An 18,467-nucleotide genomic window follows, 5' to 3' on the forward strand; every position below is an offset into this window, starting at 1 on the left:
GGTTGCGCGGCGTCTCACCGCGGTTCATTCGCGCCACGTTCCACGGCTGTACTCTATGGTCTATGTGCCCGAGCACAAGACATAGTATTGGGAACTCAGTGCAGTGCGACGGTGTTGTTCCATGTAGAGTAATGGTGTTTGCGCGTGTGATGTGGGGAGTACGATTTTGCTAGCGACCATGTCTTGGCGTCCGCTGCTGCTGCTCTGCCTTCTGGCGGCCGCGCTCGCCAACCAGCTAGAAGACATACCCCATAATGAGTAAGAACCCTACATCTATTGGTTTTGACATTAATTGATTTAAGATAACATAAACTTTTTTTCTACTCATGATATCTTTAGTAGATAAAGTTTCACTCGTTTTGCACTATATTTTAATCAATATTGCAAGTTATGATCTTCAATCAAAGATAAACGAACAACAAAATATTAAACCAGTATCTTCTTCTGCAGTACAAATTATGCAATCCAAATAATGAACGATGTTTTACTACACAAATTCTTAGGAATTGTAATAATCGATAGAGTGTGTAACGTTTACTTTAATTTAAGACATGAAAAGCACGTCATGGTTCTTTAGTCCTCATGTAAGACATTTAGTAAAATAATATTCCAGTTCAATCTATACCTACTTGTTTAATTGAGAATGGTTTGGCGTAGTTTTAAACGCAAACATAAAGATAGGTCATCGATTAGATAATACTTATTATAATTAAAGTACTTGATAGCAAACATATCTCATTCGTTTTATCATGCGAGAGTAATAATTAATAATGAAAATTATTTAGTATTCAAGACAAGAAAAGATAAGTATTACTGGAAGATAATGATCGAAAATCTATATTTTATAAAACTGCATAATTCATATGACTAGAGTCAATAACTTTACTGAGAGGGTAGGAACCCTGATTTGCTATGTAAAATGGTCTAAAAAATCACCCTAGGTTAGGTAAGTGACTAAACATAGTCAAAAACAAATAAAATTAATATAAACGCATCGGTATTCGTAGCAAACTAAGAAATTACTAATGTATTCAGAGATTAGCATAGGTACTGTTTTGTTTTATTTTTATTATTCCGTATTTGACACTAGCGATAAAACTGGTCGACATGACAATTGTGTTATGCACGCCATGAATTTATTTAAATGATAACCCAAATTATACCATTAATCAAATAAGATATACTCTATTCCTTCATTGCTTAACAAATTATACGAGTACATTGAAGAAACTGAAGGGCGCAAATGTAGTACAATTTACTAGAGAAGCGTAGGCGTCAGTCAACGACCCGACTGCATATTGCTGAATCGTACCTACTGCATTGTGGTTTGGATTATTTATTTTTTACAGCGCGACAACTGACATTACACTATGCTGGTGCAATTACACCACTACTCATGTATGGCGGAATTGATATTGATTTTAACGACTCTATCTCTCACTTCATTAGAACTTTCAGTATTAGGTTTTGTAAGTTACTTTATATATGGAGCTCGAATTTTCTGGCGTCTATAAAAATAAACTTTTAAATGTGAATAATAATACTGAACGAAATATTGAGGGTCCAAAATATTTATAAAAAAAAATTTCATTTCATTACTACGTTATTTAGACTTCTACCCGAAGGGAATGTTTATATTGAACGACTTTTTCATATCTTAAATTTAATGAAATAACTAAATTTATCGTATAATATAAATTAATATAGTGACAACATATTCTTAGCAAAAGTAATGAAAGTATAAAATAAATAGTATTTTTACTAAACATATTATTTATATGTATCTTTATTCATTACTTATTTTGAATTAAATGTAATCCCCGGCCACAAACAAGCGGTTCCCGCGCCGAAAGTTGGGAGGAGCACAAAAAACGACTAATATAATAAATAATATTCCAGTAGGTATGTAAAAAAATAACGCTATTCCATTACATACTCGTCTATTATTTTTGTTAAATTATAATATCATTAAATAATTTATGTTCCCTATTATTGGTAAAGGGTACGAGCTAATCAACATTCATAAGTAAAACTTTAAAACTATATTATAATGGACTTAAATTATGGACGCAAAAGATAGACTATACATTCTAATATCGTTAAAGCTGTTCTATGTTAAATCTACAATTGGCGATGTAACGCAAATTTAAAAGACCTATATATAACAAATGAAGCAATAACGGTGGCAATTAAGAAGATTTTTATTTGTCGGTAGGGGTAGACCGGAGCAAATGAAACTAGTTATGATCTGTTTCCACAACGTAAATATTTGCGGAGGAGCACGCGGGGCACATGTCAAAGGCGGCTTCGTTATTGATCTAGAGGGGTACGGGTAGAGCGGGCGCGGGTTGGGCGGGCGGCGGCGTACTACGGACGCTGCCTTACGTAAGGGCGCGAGTCTGACACCCCGTCTGCCAGCAACCTGATTAATAAAACAACCACTATCGACTCGATTACCCAATATCATCGCTTATAATGAAGCAGCCCTTGGTTCTTCGACCTCAAGGTTACCTCCCTTGCTTACAATTTAAATTGTAGTTATTGGTTGATATAATTACGATGATTTTAAAACGTGTGGACGCTTAGTATGTTTATTTTGGGCACATTAAATATAACAATCTTATTTGAGGGTTTAAAATAATTAAGATTAGTTTCATATATATTTTACGCCTTTTCATGTTGCGAATTCGTAATATAGAACTTGAACACTACGATAGAGTGGCTAATTAAATTTTATATAAAATAATTCTTTCTCTAGAAGCCAAAGTTGTATACAAATCATATTAGCCAAGTTTATAATTGCAAATATATTTATGAAATGCAGCTTGCAAGTTAAATATTGCAGGTTCTCTGTAACAATATGGTGCTCGTAAAATCAGGTAAGGGGTAAATCGGGTCGGTCCTTAAGCGAGCGTAGTTCGGGTTAAACCTATTACAGTAACAAGATATTTAAAGCGGATTCCAACAATCCAACTTTCTTTTGTTTTTCAACAAAACCGTGAGCTGGTAACTATTGAGTTACGGTAAAGATTGCACGCGAGGTTAATTTTTAGTTGAAATGTTATATTGAGATTAATGAAATTTATAGTTAAAAGTTTATAATGTTTAAAATTTTACTTTTATCTTTGTTTTAAATACACTTTCTCGTATGATAAAACTATGCATTTATGTAGTGAAAATTTTAATATATTTTAAACAACATAGCATACTTGAGGATAATAAAGTGTGGATGTTAAAGTTTGTGTTTCAGTAACTCACATCATGTTCTTTTCCTAAATTTGTATATTATTCCAGAACTTACTAGAAACTTTTATAAATAACTTTGAACATAGCAATCTAAGCTCTTTCCGATAATATCAGCTATTTATATTCAAATAAATCATAATACATTTAGTATTTTTAAAATGGGGTCACGCGATAAGCTCACTGACATAATAGTTAAACGTATTTGTGTAATGGCTTCTGTAATTAGTATCTACACTTTTATTTAGTTCCTATCATGGCATATTAATATAAGCTTATTTTATACATATAATATATTATAAAATTATCTTATACTTAATAATAGCATAGAACAACAAGATTTTAATGGTAGAACAACATAACTTGAAGTCAAAATATTTTGCGTAGATCTTAAACGATATCAAATTAAATTACCACAGGTTTTACGATACGTTAAACGTATGAAGGATAAAAATATTTTTTGTTACAGAGTCAAAAACTGGGCGTTAAAATTTGGCGTGGACCTGTGGGAGTTTGGGCGGCATTTCACGAAAATGAATCAAATTCAAAATGTAAGTACTTTTTGCATTTATCGCTTTGATAGTTACTTCAGTAAACTTTAACCGGGTGATCGGTTGGACGCGTGCTTTTAAAAAACGCACCGAGTTCGCATTCCGCCCTGACCGTGGTTCCGTCCTGTGGAGAGGGGCGTCAGGGGCGGCCGCGACCTACTTACAGTATCAGGCAACGAGGATTCCGTCGGATCGGATACCGGGTGGATAGTACAGCATTTGAATGCAATATTAGTAACTGGGCACTGAACCCACAGCTTTTTGTTACAGGGCTTTCATTTATATGCTGAGCAATCTCAATCCTTCAAGTAAAAATAGCAATATGAGTATTGGCATAACCTTGTTAGAAATTTTAATGGGATCGGAAATTATTCTTCATAGTCACACGAGCATAAGTTTTCTATGCCAAAAAATATGTTGGAAATCGAACACAAACCGCCATTGTAAACACGATCTTAAGCCGTATTATTAAATGTTAATAACTTTTATTTTATTACTGCCAACCACATAGTCGTGCTACATTTTCTTGTCTACGTCGTAACTATGGATAAGCTACAGCACACAAAATAAATGTCAATAGCTAAATTACACAGGGGTTATATTATGGCAAATGCTTTTAGGGTCCTATTTCTGAAAGCAATATTCTTTACGGAAAACTTTTGTATTAGAACTTATTGATTATAACTTGTTACCCTTAGCTGTTGGTACAAATCTTATAATTTTTCTATTAATAAAAATTGCATTAGCGCAATTTTATATGATATATAACCCAACAAATCGGAGTAAATATCAATATTTAATTGTACTATCTGTAGCACCGACATTAAACAGAAATATAAACTTTTACATTTATATTTAATTTATGAATAGTGAGTCATGCATTGGTGTTTCCCATTGCTTTATCTACCTTGCTCCACTTTATACAAAGACACTGACCTAACTGTGTATATAGCCTTGATAATAGAATAGAAGAGAGGAAAATTAGGTTAAACTCTATCCACGCCACGCAATGGTCATATTCGACGTACTAGACAAAAAATAGTATTTTAGAAAATATTCAGAGACGATAGCTGTTACTAAAATAATGCGTAATTACCTTCTTAGGAAACCTTTTAATTTAGCCTCCTTTTAAATATAGCTGTATTAAGAAGCCCTAGAAAATATCTAAAGATAACGTCTTACTATATATGGTGAATAAGACTGTGTCCTACTTTATTGCTACTTGTCTCTTGCTTTTAGGCGTATAGCAGGGACAATGCGTAGGCTTTCTATACAGATTGCCGAAGATTGTGGTCTTGTGCCAAGTGCTTCCAACAACTCTGTCGAAATTTATGTAGTATCATGTAGTTGCCACTTTTGAAGTTATTTCATCTTCTATAAAGCGTAAACCTTTTCATATTTATTAAAGATTGATAGGTATTTATTAAATCAATAAATTATTTAAAATGTGAAAATTGTATAATGTAGTTTGCATTGTGGCCGAATCAAGGCTCCATTGAAATCATTTTAATAAATATTTGCAATATTTATGAATTAGTCCAATTAAATCAAAATTTATTTAATAATATATAAACACTTATGAACGGTAATATTAAAAAAAGGATGATCTACAAACATTTCCCAAATCAAGGGCGTAGGGCGAAAATAAATGTCAAGACACTCTCCGCCACTCTTTTTTATCGCCAAGTGTCAGTTTAAGCTTTTGACTTAAAGCATTGAGAGAGCGAAATCTCGGAACAGACACGTTTCAATTTACTGAAGGCTAACCCATCTAAGGTGGATTTTTCGATTGTCTCCTTCTCGAAGTTGGATCTATCTAACTATAATTGTATTGAATGTTGATTGCACCTTGGGAAATATCTATTCTTGAAAGTAGAAAATGTCATCGAAAGCCAGATTTTTAGCATATCCTACCCCGCCGTTCCCTGACCGCTGACGTAGCCAGGTTACTGAGGTGCATTAACATTGTTGTACTGTTCATGTTAGGGAGATAAGTTTTGACACTCGCCACGCTTGGCAAATGGGTTGGCGAGCGCAGTATTATGTTGAGGTTAAATGGGTAAATACGCTGCCCGTTTTCCCCAATTGTATGTTCTCTTAGTTACCTTCTAGGACACCCACGGGTTGATGGGGGAGTGCTTATCTGGTAGTCCACGGCCCATAACGCCATAAGGGACATTTGAAGGTTAAAAATATTCCTTTCTGAATATTTCTATTTCTGAATCACCAAGTCGTGGATGAAGAAATATATTAATTAAGATGCAAATCATAAAACTTATAACCATGTTAAACGTATACTCTACAGTACATAAAAAGGTAGCTTAATAAAATGGAATTATTGGATTAATTGGGATAGTTAGGGAAAGGACGTAGGAATGTGAATGCTATTAGATCGTAGGAAATAGTTTACCGGAGGATTTCGGTATAGGTGCCGCGATGAAAAGCAGTTTGAATCGTAATTGCATACATTCTTATCCAATACATAAATCTTTCATTATTCTCAAATCCTAAAAGCATATGTTACTTTAAAGGGATTCTTACAATATAATAAAAAATATTTCCATGCAATAAACTTAGTTTTAAGACCTTAAAAAGCAAATTTCTCTTTATACTTTTGTTTCTACAAAATATTATTATTTTTGTCAAAACTAGGTTGACATTTTAAATAGGTTTAAAGAGGCTTTGGTCTTTAGAACATAATTCTAACAGCCTATTCATACATGAAACTGCTCAAAGAATACTCAAGAGTTATTGTGCAGGTCACGAGTCGCGGTCTTAGGTCACTCTTAACTTGACTTGGCACTGAATATTTTATCAGAGAATTTATTTAGACGAATAAAATTCCAGAGCACACATTATTATATATAGTATAGGGAGAACACAGATTACAATTTTGATTCTTCCTTATTTTACAACGGACAATAGCTATTTTTTTATGAAGAAAAAGCCGCCGTGCCGTGTAAGGGCGTTTAGTATTATTTATGTCAGATATTCTAAGTTATTTTTTTCATATTTATCATGGTAATAAGCGTCAATAGACGTATAATGCATAGTATAGCTGATTATTCAGACCGAAGCAAACCTCAATAGGAATATGTAGGCTAGTTGACTAACCGCAATTCTAATATTATTTAACTAACATATCAGAGGATAACGTCTAATACGGCTTTAACAATTGATTAAATAATTAAATAAAGATGTGTCATCTTTAAAAATAATAAGGAGATAAAACAATGACCGATATAGAGTGATTGGTGTGAGAAGTAGACGTGATGACGAATCTTGTCGTATGTTGGTGATAGGCCAAGAGATGCTTATGACCCATCACAATCATACGACGGCGAATAGTTTCGTCTTTTATTTTAACCAAGTGATAACTTTTTTACAAATAAGCATTTATTAAAATGTTTTAATTAATACAGACCTACAGTCATTATTATTATGTAAAATTGCTAATAATTGCAGACAAAATAGGTCTTTATCTGAAATGATTTATTTGAATGATTTTTTTTAAATAATAGAAAAGTAATCAAAGTCAATCTTCCTTCAACGGTGGAAGTAGAATTAAAATGGCCGGTAAAAGAACGTGAAACGTTCAAGGTGAGCTAAAGCGGGAAGCCCTGTAACTTGTGAGCTGGGGACGATTACTTCAAAAATCGTGACAAAACATTTCCACTTTTGAAGTGAAACTTCTTTATCGGCGTTGTAAAAAGATTTACCGTCACATTATTCAGTTATGCATCACATTTTTCCGTTACGCGCTATCTTTTTTGTGTCCCTACCACGGTTGATTCGAAGAGATTCGAAGCCATTGATAACAAAAATATATAATAACCATAACAATGATAGTAATAAGTCTATTACAATTAATGAAATTCTGTAATAATCATACTAGTAATAATGTAAAATTAAATAATTGTATTAATTTCTGTAATCATTTAGTACATAATTTTTCCAAAAATAATTTACTAAATATAAATATGTACACACATAAAGAAGTTTCACTTCTTATGTGTGTACACTAGTACACGCACACATTTTTATTTATTATTTGCCGCAAAGTTACACATACGAGGCCCAATCAATTCGCCCCGTGTCTACTGACACGAATCGAGACAGCAAAGTGAAAATTCAAATAATTTTAAAACGTCACTTTTTAATCCGAAAGATATAGTCGAAAAGTGAAACTTTAACAAGATTCAAGTTCTTTTTAAATATAACAAAATACTTACATGGAAAATACTTGAAAACTTATTGTTGAGTAAGTAATACGTTGTTATACTTGTAGAAGTTTATAATTTTTAAAATTATATCTTATAAAACTACTCAATAGCATTTATATATTAATTAATTATATATTATTTCTGTGGTCCTTAATAATCGCTAATTACTCACCCGTGATATAGCGTGACCCACATCTTGCATTCCCCTTCCTGAATCACAATTAACCAATATATAATATTCCAACAAGGAAGATTAAGAACAAAAATATCTTGTCTATTTATATATAATCGCTATATTAATACATTAATTAACATAAAAATGTTTTGGACGTTTGAATGTGTGCAGTAATTATGGTAGCTCTTGAAAACAGAATTCAATCAGCAAGACGTAAGGATGGTGTTGACGTATAAAGTGGATTAAATTAACAGCCTTAATTGAATTTAGGTTCCTTGTTAGGCAATGTGTCCCTCTGGTCCGGCGGTAGTGAAATACTCGTTCGCCAATTTAATATTCCATGAAATCAACTACATTTTAACGTTTGGTTGCAGGAAGTTTATTAAATGTATGTTTATAATTAAATATGTGTTTATGAATTATAAGATACTTTAATGCTTTAAAGGTTAATGAAGCAATTTCAAAACAAAAATCACCTAACACCAGTATTACTAAGTATATGTTATTAAATTTGATAGCAACAAAGCCGTCATTGGTACAGCTCGAAATTCAATAACACCGCGCCCGAAGCGCGCCTTCACAGAATAACAATAATTTGGCAGCGAGCATCCGCCAAATTCCGGACGTGAACGTTCCATTTTTAAATTTGACAGGCCCTTGCTATGGAGCCAATAACTCGATATTATGGCCGGAAACACAGATGTACTGTTTAAGTCAACTTACACAAGTCATGCTATGCTTATTTTGTTTTATTCGTTATGAAATATTCAGATTTAATTTTAAGAATTATTACGCCAAAAGTTCTTGTTTTAAACTGTTTTTCCGCTTTCAGAAATACCATGAGTACAACGTGGAGGTCGTTCGGAAAGACGGACTTCTTCTTGTGCGAGAGCTTGCTGCAGAAGTAAAAAATCATATGGATTTCAAAATAAACGCCGTTAAGGTATGCATAAATATTATTGTTATTCGCTTTTTCAAGAGAATCTTGGAAACGTCAAATACTCTCTAAGATCTACTTACGTAGACAAGTCTACATTAATTGTAAATTTAAAGCGCTTTTATTATATTTGTTTCTGTGTTATATAATTCCTTTGTTAAATAACAAGGTTTATATTCATTTACATCAAATAAAACATGGCTAGACGGAGGCTCTGAGCAAACATTTTATTATTGAAACAAAAAGCATTCCTCATGTTGCGCAATTCGCCTGAAAAAATACAAGCCACAGGGAGCCTTTGTTATAAGAATGAAACAAATCGTTTTGCTCAAAAATAAAACAGCTCACAGTTATCCGCAACAGTGCGATGAGGCTCTTACTACTTTCTTGACTTCCGTCTGCAGAAATAGTAAAATATAATATAATCTGATCCCCGGATTTGTTGAAGTGCATCCTTTGATAGCGAGGGAAGTGCCTGCCTGATCCACTATTGTTCACATTTATGTTTTATTGAATACATTATAAATGTTATGGAAAAAAATATGATTCATACATTTCTCTCCCAATATCAAATTTGTTCCTATTCTGTAATTAAAATTAGAAGAAATGTTGTATAATTTATTTAATAAATCAAATATGTTACATTATTCACAAATCCGTCCACGTTGCTTCTCGAAATATACCATTAGTTAATACCGTGCAATTATTACTACACTGTGTAGGCGTAGCCGTTACAGCGCGGCGTAGCACTTTCGTAGACAATCGTAGGTGGTAGATATATGATAGAGGTAACACGCCCACAATCAAAGTTTGTGAGGCATATGTTTGTTCTTATAATTAAGTATTTCCGCCGTGTAAGCATGGTAGGGAGATTTTTAATTTTCTTATCACAAATCTAATAAGTCATAGTTCACTGCGTTGAATTCTTTGTGATTGAGTCGCGTCAAAGGACTTTAAGAGACCACTAAATCTGCTGTACTAAATATACATAAATACGCTGCAACTGCGGTGCTATTTAATGTATTAAGTCAAATACCACTCTGATCTCATAGAAATAATCCTAGTTCTCTTACCGTTGTTACTGATAAAAATGTAATACTAATTTTATTATACATTTTTTGTATCGAAGATTTGGGTTTGATTGAAAAAATGTTTCTCAAGTGATAATAAAAGAAGATGGAGGTCAAAGCTAAGTGTTAGGAAATTCTTAAAGACAGTTTTCTACATTAACATATTCAGCGTTAGCCGATATTCGCGATCATGTCTGTGAACCCTGTTATTGGAATTCTTTGAATCTTGAACTAATCCCACTACGTCTGCTCTCCGCCCAACTTTCAATTTGATAAAAACTTCACAATATTCTTGACTTTGAAAAAGCTGTACTTTAGAGGCCCACCAACGTATGTTTTCAATGTCACTACTAAATGAAAATATATGCATTACATATAAAATACATAATATTATTAATTACTATCGAAAGTTTCTTAGAATGTTCTTTTTACTGAGGTACATATAAAATGTGGTGGTAGTTTTGGAATCTTTTTGTAATTATTGATCATCATATATATGGTATATTTAAATGTAAATTTAAATTTACGACGATGATGATCCATGTTTTGTGTCCTTTAAGCATTTTTTTATTAAATTGCCTTTTATTAATTCCTTTCAAAACACATATAACATTAGTTACGGACTGCAATGTGTTAGAATATTCAAATCTAAAAAAAGTAAACATCATTAGCAGGTAAAAGTTTTGTAGAGAATCTACTTATCATACCAGATATTTTCTTAGCAGTAAGCAATTTAACCATAATGTCGTTGGAATACCAATAGTGCAGCAGTTTTGTTCTATGTAAACTCGATCACAAAATACTGTTTCTTCGTTATTTAATTTAGCTATATAAGTTTTATTAATTATAGCGTTGCTGTTCTCATTCTCAGTCAATTCGCCTTTTTGTAAACGTTTTTCAGTATTGCCAAGCCCTTCCAACGTATTGAAGGACTACAGAATTCAATTAACCAAAGGGATTGAATTACTCTTGATAGACATCTTCCGTCTTACTTCAGTTTTAAGTTTCTAATCTTTCAATATTGCACCAAAAATATATTCTCCTATCTCTTTATACAAAATGGGTAATGAATTTACATATGATATTGTCTCAAAGGTTGAGCCTCGGTTCGTTGGTAAGTGACCTTTTATTCATCTTTACTCATTGTTATAATGATGAAGAGTTTGTTTGATTCTTGAGAATGCACTAATCTCAGAAACATCATTTATTTAATGGGGAAGGCTAATTATCATACGCATCGACCGAATCAACCCATTGTTAAATCACGGGGAATTACTAGAAACATAATTGTACAAACATCTCTACAGATACGAGAAGGTTCTATGTACAATAATGAAAACTTGGTATTATAGTTTGATAACATACAATTTCAGTCCTTAAACTATACGAATAGTAAAAAAATCTGTTTGGTCCTATACGTCTAGAATATACGGAAGGATTTATATTAAAGGCAGTTATGTAATTATTACTTATTTAACAAATATTATATACTAGTATACTCGCAATTGCATATGACATGTATACCTTCCTAGTACATGTTCACATTCTATATATGAGAGCGCTTTTCAAAGGCTTTCTCTTACGTATTTAAACGTGGTTAGAATTCCTTTCTAAGTGATGAAACAGACAAAATGTTCGCATAAAATCGTAATATTATATACGATCTATTAATTATTAATATACAACCTCAGAATAAAAAGCTTATTTATTCGTGTTTATAAATTATATAATATTTAGAGATGTCCTGACTATGACTTTGGCCGACTAATCGACCTTTGTGCACTACTGGTGGTACTAGTACTTGCACGAGTAGTCGGTCAAGCTTCCTCGAGTATGTTAGAACATGTTTTGTTTACTTCGCATTGCTTCATTTTTCGTTTAGCACGGATGCGAGATTTTCCAGGCAAAGAATCTCATCATCATTAGGTTTGAATTGTTAATAGAGTCTCTGAAAAATAGCAATGAGTTACATACTATCTGCATTGATAATAACGATACTCAAACAGGAACACACAGGGAAGTTTGACATAAGGATAGAGGAATAACTTTTCAAGTGTGTGTGTCTAGTACACTACATGAACGGCATTCGTATTGTGTATTTTAACCCATTCCGTTCTATCTTGGGCAAATCTGCTAGATTTCTTCGGCAGACCATCTGCCCATCTGTCTTTTAACTTGACGTCCCCTTAGCTTTCTCTTGGATATTATAACTTCTCAATATTGAACTATCCAGTTTGTAATTTAGTTTAGTTATTAAGGGTTTTTTTTAGTATCTGTACTAACATTGTTTGTAGGATGGCTGGCCTCTCTGTGATAATATTATATATATATATATATATAATGTCAGAAAAGCTCAGACGGTTAAGCCTTACACTGTTAACATTGCAACAGTGTCTTCTTGTGCAAAGACACAATCTTTGCACAAGATTCTTCTCAGTGCAAACTCCTAAACATATTTTACAATACGGCTGTAATTAGTTTTGACCTCCCTCTTTTTACTATCAATGCCTTATTTAAAAAAATATAACAGTACTTAGTTAATACAAAAATACGAGTTGATATTTTTGTTTCCCAGATACAGAGTAACTACTAAAAGAAATACTTCTGAATCCATCTTTTTATTTAATGTAATTAATATTATATATGACTAAATTATATTAATTTTATAAAGTCGTTTTTTTCCAAATAGTTTCCGACTAGTCATCGACTATGAAAGTGGCTATGATAGTCGACTATACCTTTTAAGAACCTTTTAAGAAAATGAAAAGAAAAGAATTAGATGTTGTAGACATTGCACTAAAAGCTTAAAAATAATTTTGTAGATCCTAGGTACCAGTCATAACACCACACTCCTCATCAATCTAGGGCATTCATGAGACAAAGGGATAAAATCATTTGGCGCGCGTAAATTGCGTTAATATGTAAATTGCATTTATTATGAGATAGCGGTAGACTTGATAGAAATTTCATAAGCCTAACCATTTTATAATAAAATTCTTTTAATAGAATATATACTGATATGTGGCTTGTGCATGTTCATACTGTATTTTTTTATTATTTGTCAACTAATTTGAAATTTGGTTAGGCAAAGTTCGGGTTTGGAAGAAAATCAAAATCATGCGTTTGACAGTCGGCATTCTTATGATTATTAGCAATTTGTATTGTAACTTTTGAGTTTTAAAGTAAGTGAAAGTTCAATAAGAAAGCGTCATAAAATATGCATGGCTTCTGAAGACAATTGCAATTTTTAGTAATTGTAATATTTCTTAACCTTTATTCATTAATGGTAATACAAAACCCTATTTGAAAGTTTAAAATTTAAAGAAATCTTTTCATAAAGGATTGCAGTCGGTTCACGGTTTCACTCTGAACTCATTTTTAATGAGAAAGGTTCCAGTGTTGCTCTCATTACAACTGTTATATTAATATTTGTCTTTAATTAAAATTTGAGGCATTACATTTTGATAATAATAAAAATATTGTCATAATTTTTTTGAATTTGTCATTTTGGCTTGGACCAATAAAATGTTATTTAAACAATGGCTTGTTATTTCCATTATTAATTAACTACGGACTTCTGTTTATACAATCACCGTTGATTACTTAACAGTAATGCGTAACAAATTAAATCAAACATGATCTGTATTTCAAGTACTTGTTGTTTAATTAATTGCTATTTATCGATACAATATACACACTTCACGTACGTATTTTAAATATACCTACAATAACTATTGCCGATGTATCTCATACTATATATAAAATGCATTAATTTATTTTTATAGAAAAATCGCTTGACGTCTTCCAAATGATAAATTATTTTCACTACTGTTAGCTTACGCATTTTACAATTACAGATGATAAAATATTGATTGTAATAAATCAGAGTAAGCTAGCCATGATATCTTTCGCATTGCATTGCTTCTAAGTTTCATATATTTTCGTATTTTCTTTAAAGGAATATCAAATAAAAAAGACATAAATGCGAAGAACAATAAGGTGGTTGCAAATATTTATATGAACTGTGAATATAGCCCTATAAATAATTATATTTGATTAAAAATGGCCGTATTCCACCCCACAGCTCTATCAGGAAGCAGTAAAGCTTATCGTAAACCGTGGATGTCGGACAATGAGTCCATTTTCCTGTGGATCGTACTACGTACTACGCTATACATACGTGCTGCATAATTTTACAGGGAGTTCGAATACTTAAATTCTGTTCACAAAAACTATTCAGAAAGATTTAATTACAGATAAAACTATAACGATAATTTCGTTTTTTTTTATTAGACAATATACGGATCGATAAGGACCTCGTAGATAGAATTAGCAACTTAAAGTATTTTAGACATTAAAAATCCTGTTTACTATTACAATAGATCGTTTAGAAGTGTTTAAAAATAGGTTATTTTGTCCGTATATGTGTGCCATATACGCACATTGATATTTTTTCTACACGCTGGTTCTAAAACTTATAGTATAATTAACCTGTACTTCCTTAAAAAATGTTTTTTTTTTTAAACATACTACGTAAAGTTTCTTAGTACAAGTGCAAAATGTCAGTATGTAATAAATATTAATCTCTTATAATTACCGACGAAATTTAAGCGTTCTATCTCGTGAATTCTAAGCACGTTTATAGGAGGAGTATTAATTTTAGTCGACAAAGCGGTTCTTTGACATCAAACTAGTACAAGAACAACTACAAACTACCACAACGTGTGACACTATATGTATAGCATTGCAAGGCGCACCGCCAAATTCTCGAGGCATGCCGCAGGGCACCCAGTGCCAGGGATGTGAGGGGAGGGGGGGTAGGGAGACTATCGCTGCACTTACCGACCTTAATGTTGCCATCAGCAAATTGCAAAACACCAGCTGCTGGCAGAAGACTAGTGACAAACACGATTGGAACATACAGAAACTATGATAAATGGCTTCTAATATTGAGTCTATTTTAATTAATGAAGCCTGTATTAGGATTAGAGGTTGATGCGATATAACAAGTATTGCTCTAACTTAATAAACTTTTTGTTATGATGTATACGTTTCGGGATTTTAAACAACAAAGCTTTTGTTATTGTAATAATTCTAAATATTCACCCATTCCGAACGCTTAGGAATACGTGAAGTTTGAAACAATGAAACTTATAAGTACAAAAGTCTTTTTGTCTACAATGTCATCATGCCGTGTCGCACGCCATTGTCAAGACAAGCCAAACATATATAAAATCTATCTACAATACATCGATATTCACTATACAATAGTAATAACTTTAAAATAAATCGAGCGTGACCGTCATATACTCACGACAGCACACTTAGTGTGGCGAACCACTTAAACTCCAGTGTAAACAGGGAGAAGGATCAAGTAATATCTGTCGGGTGTAAAGGCTGTTATTAAATACCATCTCGCGAGTGCAGCTGGCGTGACCCACATCTACTGCACCACCCGACTTGTATAAGTGGACTGTATTGATTCGTCTTGAGACGATGCCTCCATCTCTCTTCCTCTTAGGTACCCCAAGGCTACTTACTCAATATTCCGAACAGCTCAGGATGTTTGCACTACCTTCATAGAGATTAGGTAATGCGCGGTATAATAAAAAAGTTTTATTAGGTTCAAGTCATTGTAATTAAAGTAGTACTTATTGCGTCAATTGTTTCTTCTGGCGTTGCGTGTGTCTATTTTGATGGGTACGAATAATGAATATTTTAATGAAACATTAATTATCATATGTAAGGTGTGTTGTTTGTTAATTTAACATTTAATTTAGTTTATTGATACGTATGAAGTAAGACGGGTTTGAAAAGTTCCATTAAAATGTTAAAAGAAAAAAAGAAAGGAAACCAATTTACGGCTAGCCCATATTTAATTAAATTCCCTAAAGTGTAAATAAACCAATGCAACTATTTAGAATAATGTAACTAGGTTACAAATGTAACTCCTATATACGCGCTATTTTTTATTTTCAACTCGTATCAAAAGCATATTTTTTCAATAAAAATTAAGGGCAAAGAGCCAAGCTGTAAAGTAATTACTAGGAACGTAGCAAATATTTTGTACATTATGAAGTTAAAAATTCTAAGAAAGTGTAAGCTCTTGCTTAAATTTTTGTATTATACAACGCGGAAATAATAATTATGATTTTGTTTATTTTAATTTTCTTAGGTGCCTTCGTTACAGTAAGTTCACATGAAAACTCCCAATGAAACCATTGTAAGTACATTTTAGAAGTCGTTACGTTGTTGGAGGTAAAAAATATTTTTACATCCATTCTTTCTTTCTTGACTTCAGCTACTATGATTTTTTTTACAGAATTTTCAGAAATTCTAAATAAAAATTCCATCAAATGATGCGATAGTAAGATGTAATGATAGTGTAATAAAACTGTTGATAGCTTTGTCTGGCCACGGTCAAAGAACGCATGTAGTCAGCCGTCTACAACGCCGGGTGAACGAACCCTGGATATCTCATTACGTTTTTGACAACGTGGATCCTTGCAATTATTATGTCGCCGCAATATTGCCAACCGAACCTTATGAAACTTTTTGTATTTGAAATACGCATATTCTGATTTATATTACGCTTGTGGTTTGAGATAATACGATGACTAGTCTTAGTGACGCTGATTAATGAATTTGAAATTTTAAGTCCGTACTATAATACCTTAATCACTCAATATTTATCTAAAAAACCAGAGATGTTTTTAAATATTTTCAAATTATTTGCTAAGTATTTTTATAGGTTAGCTTTAACTAAGCCATAAAGTTGTCTAGCCAAGGATACCTCAAATTAATTCAAAGCGGGTTTTCCAAGCAATTCTAGTATGATGAGATTACACGGTTCTCGACCACGCAAACCGCATGTTCATCGAGCCCGACATATTACATTATGTCAAATCCGACAGCTAAGACTGGGAGTAAACACTTCAAACAACTTGAAACGCTGAGCTAATTTTGCGTTTACTACTACGTGGCATGTTGCAACTTCAGATGTAGGAATTTTGAAAATTTGTACTCTTGTGAAGAATGTTTTGTTTGGCATTATCTTCATCTACTTTCATATAAACGGTAAATATATGAATAATACATAGGAATAAAGTGATACTGAGTATAAAAATCACCATAAGATAGGTCTTTGTTTGGAAAACCCTATTTATTTTCATTGTGATGTCATCTTGCACTTTGATTACTAGTGTAATGCTCAAAGATCAATGAACGACTCCAATAAAACCGAATTTTCATTATGAATGGCATAGCACAACGTAAAAGAAACACAAATAGGCGGTATCATAATAAGTTGCGAACAAGAGCCGGGCTAAAAGCGCCTAGAACTTAGCTCAACAATAAAGTTGAAAAATCGTGGGGATTGCTCTGCTGCGGGCGTCGCCAAGAAAAAAGGACGCCTACATTTCGCACTTAATGAAACTGTAGCTGAAACGAAATAGAGGATTTCCGAATTTACACAGTGTCATTAGAAATTTCTTTTGATTACGCGCCTTTCCATCTTTAATGATGAGAATGAACTTAATGATTCTCTTGGAAAAATAGTTTCCTTTAGGTAGTAAAAATATGTGTACTGCTGGCGAATGATATATTACCGCGTGGAAACGCTCCTATTTTATATCATTATCACGTAATATATCATTTGACAGAATACTTAATATCGAAACATCTTAACTTTTATTATAAAACCAATATTCCTAACAAATATAACCTAACTTAACTACATTTAATTAACGAAGATACATTTTAAAAATACTTTTTATAAACCTAACTCATTGCAGTGTCACCCGTTTATCAATATTAAAATTATGTGATTTTTAGAAAACGTCAAACATTTAAGATATTGTATATATATATACAGATTGTGTAACTGACGAGAAAGCTCGGGTTAATAATAACATGAAATAACATAAAAAAATAAAAAGTAAATTATGTCAAAGATTCACACTTTTTCCTGTTTGTTATTATGTATTGATTGTTGATACACAACATTCGTATTTATTATACAGTGTAAACGAAGCTTGAAGCTCGAAACTTGTGGTTAATACACACAGGACATATAAAATATATTACAGTTTATGAAATTAACGGAATGACAGCCCCTATATCACAACGTGCAAACGTTGACTACTTAAGAATATCCTTACTTCGTAACGTATAGATATTGGAGCTAAGCTGAAGGTTTTGTACCCATAGAAATAATTCCTTACGTCCCTTATGACATTATAGACTTATAATCCTGCCATACACCTTAAT

At 32.4% G+C, this 18,467-nt stretch overlaps 1 protein-coding gene across 5 annotated transcripts in view; it reads left to right on the top strand.

The window, feature by feature from the left end:
- Positions 1–47: 47 nt before the first annotated feature.
- Positions 48–18,467, top strand: part of LOC123716752 (voltage-dependent calcium channel subunit alpha-2/delta-3) — a 38,712-nt gene continuing 20,292 nt past the window's right edge. For all 5 annotated transcript variants that reach the window (XM_045672638.1, XM_045672639.1, XM_045672641.1 and 2 more), the window contains exons 1-3: positions 48–258; positions 3,713–3,794; positions 9,025–9,135. In XM_045672638.1, coding sequence (XP_045528594.1) covers positions 179–258; positions 3,713–3,794; positions 9,025–9,135 — 273 coding nt within the window. In that variant the 5' untranslated portion in view covers positions 48–178. The remainder of the gene's footprint in view (positions 259–3,712; positions 3,795–9,024; positions 9,136–18,467) is intronic.

This window comes from Pieris brassicae, chromosome 11 (genome assembly GCF_905147105.1).
Source record: "Pieris brassicae chromosome 11, ilPieBrab1.1, whole genome shotgun sequence".
NCBI classification, from domain to species: domain Eukaryota; kingdom Metazoa; phylum Arthropoda; class Insecta; order Lepidoptera; family Pieridae; genus Pieris; species Pieris brassicae.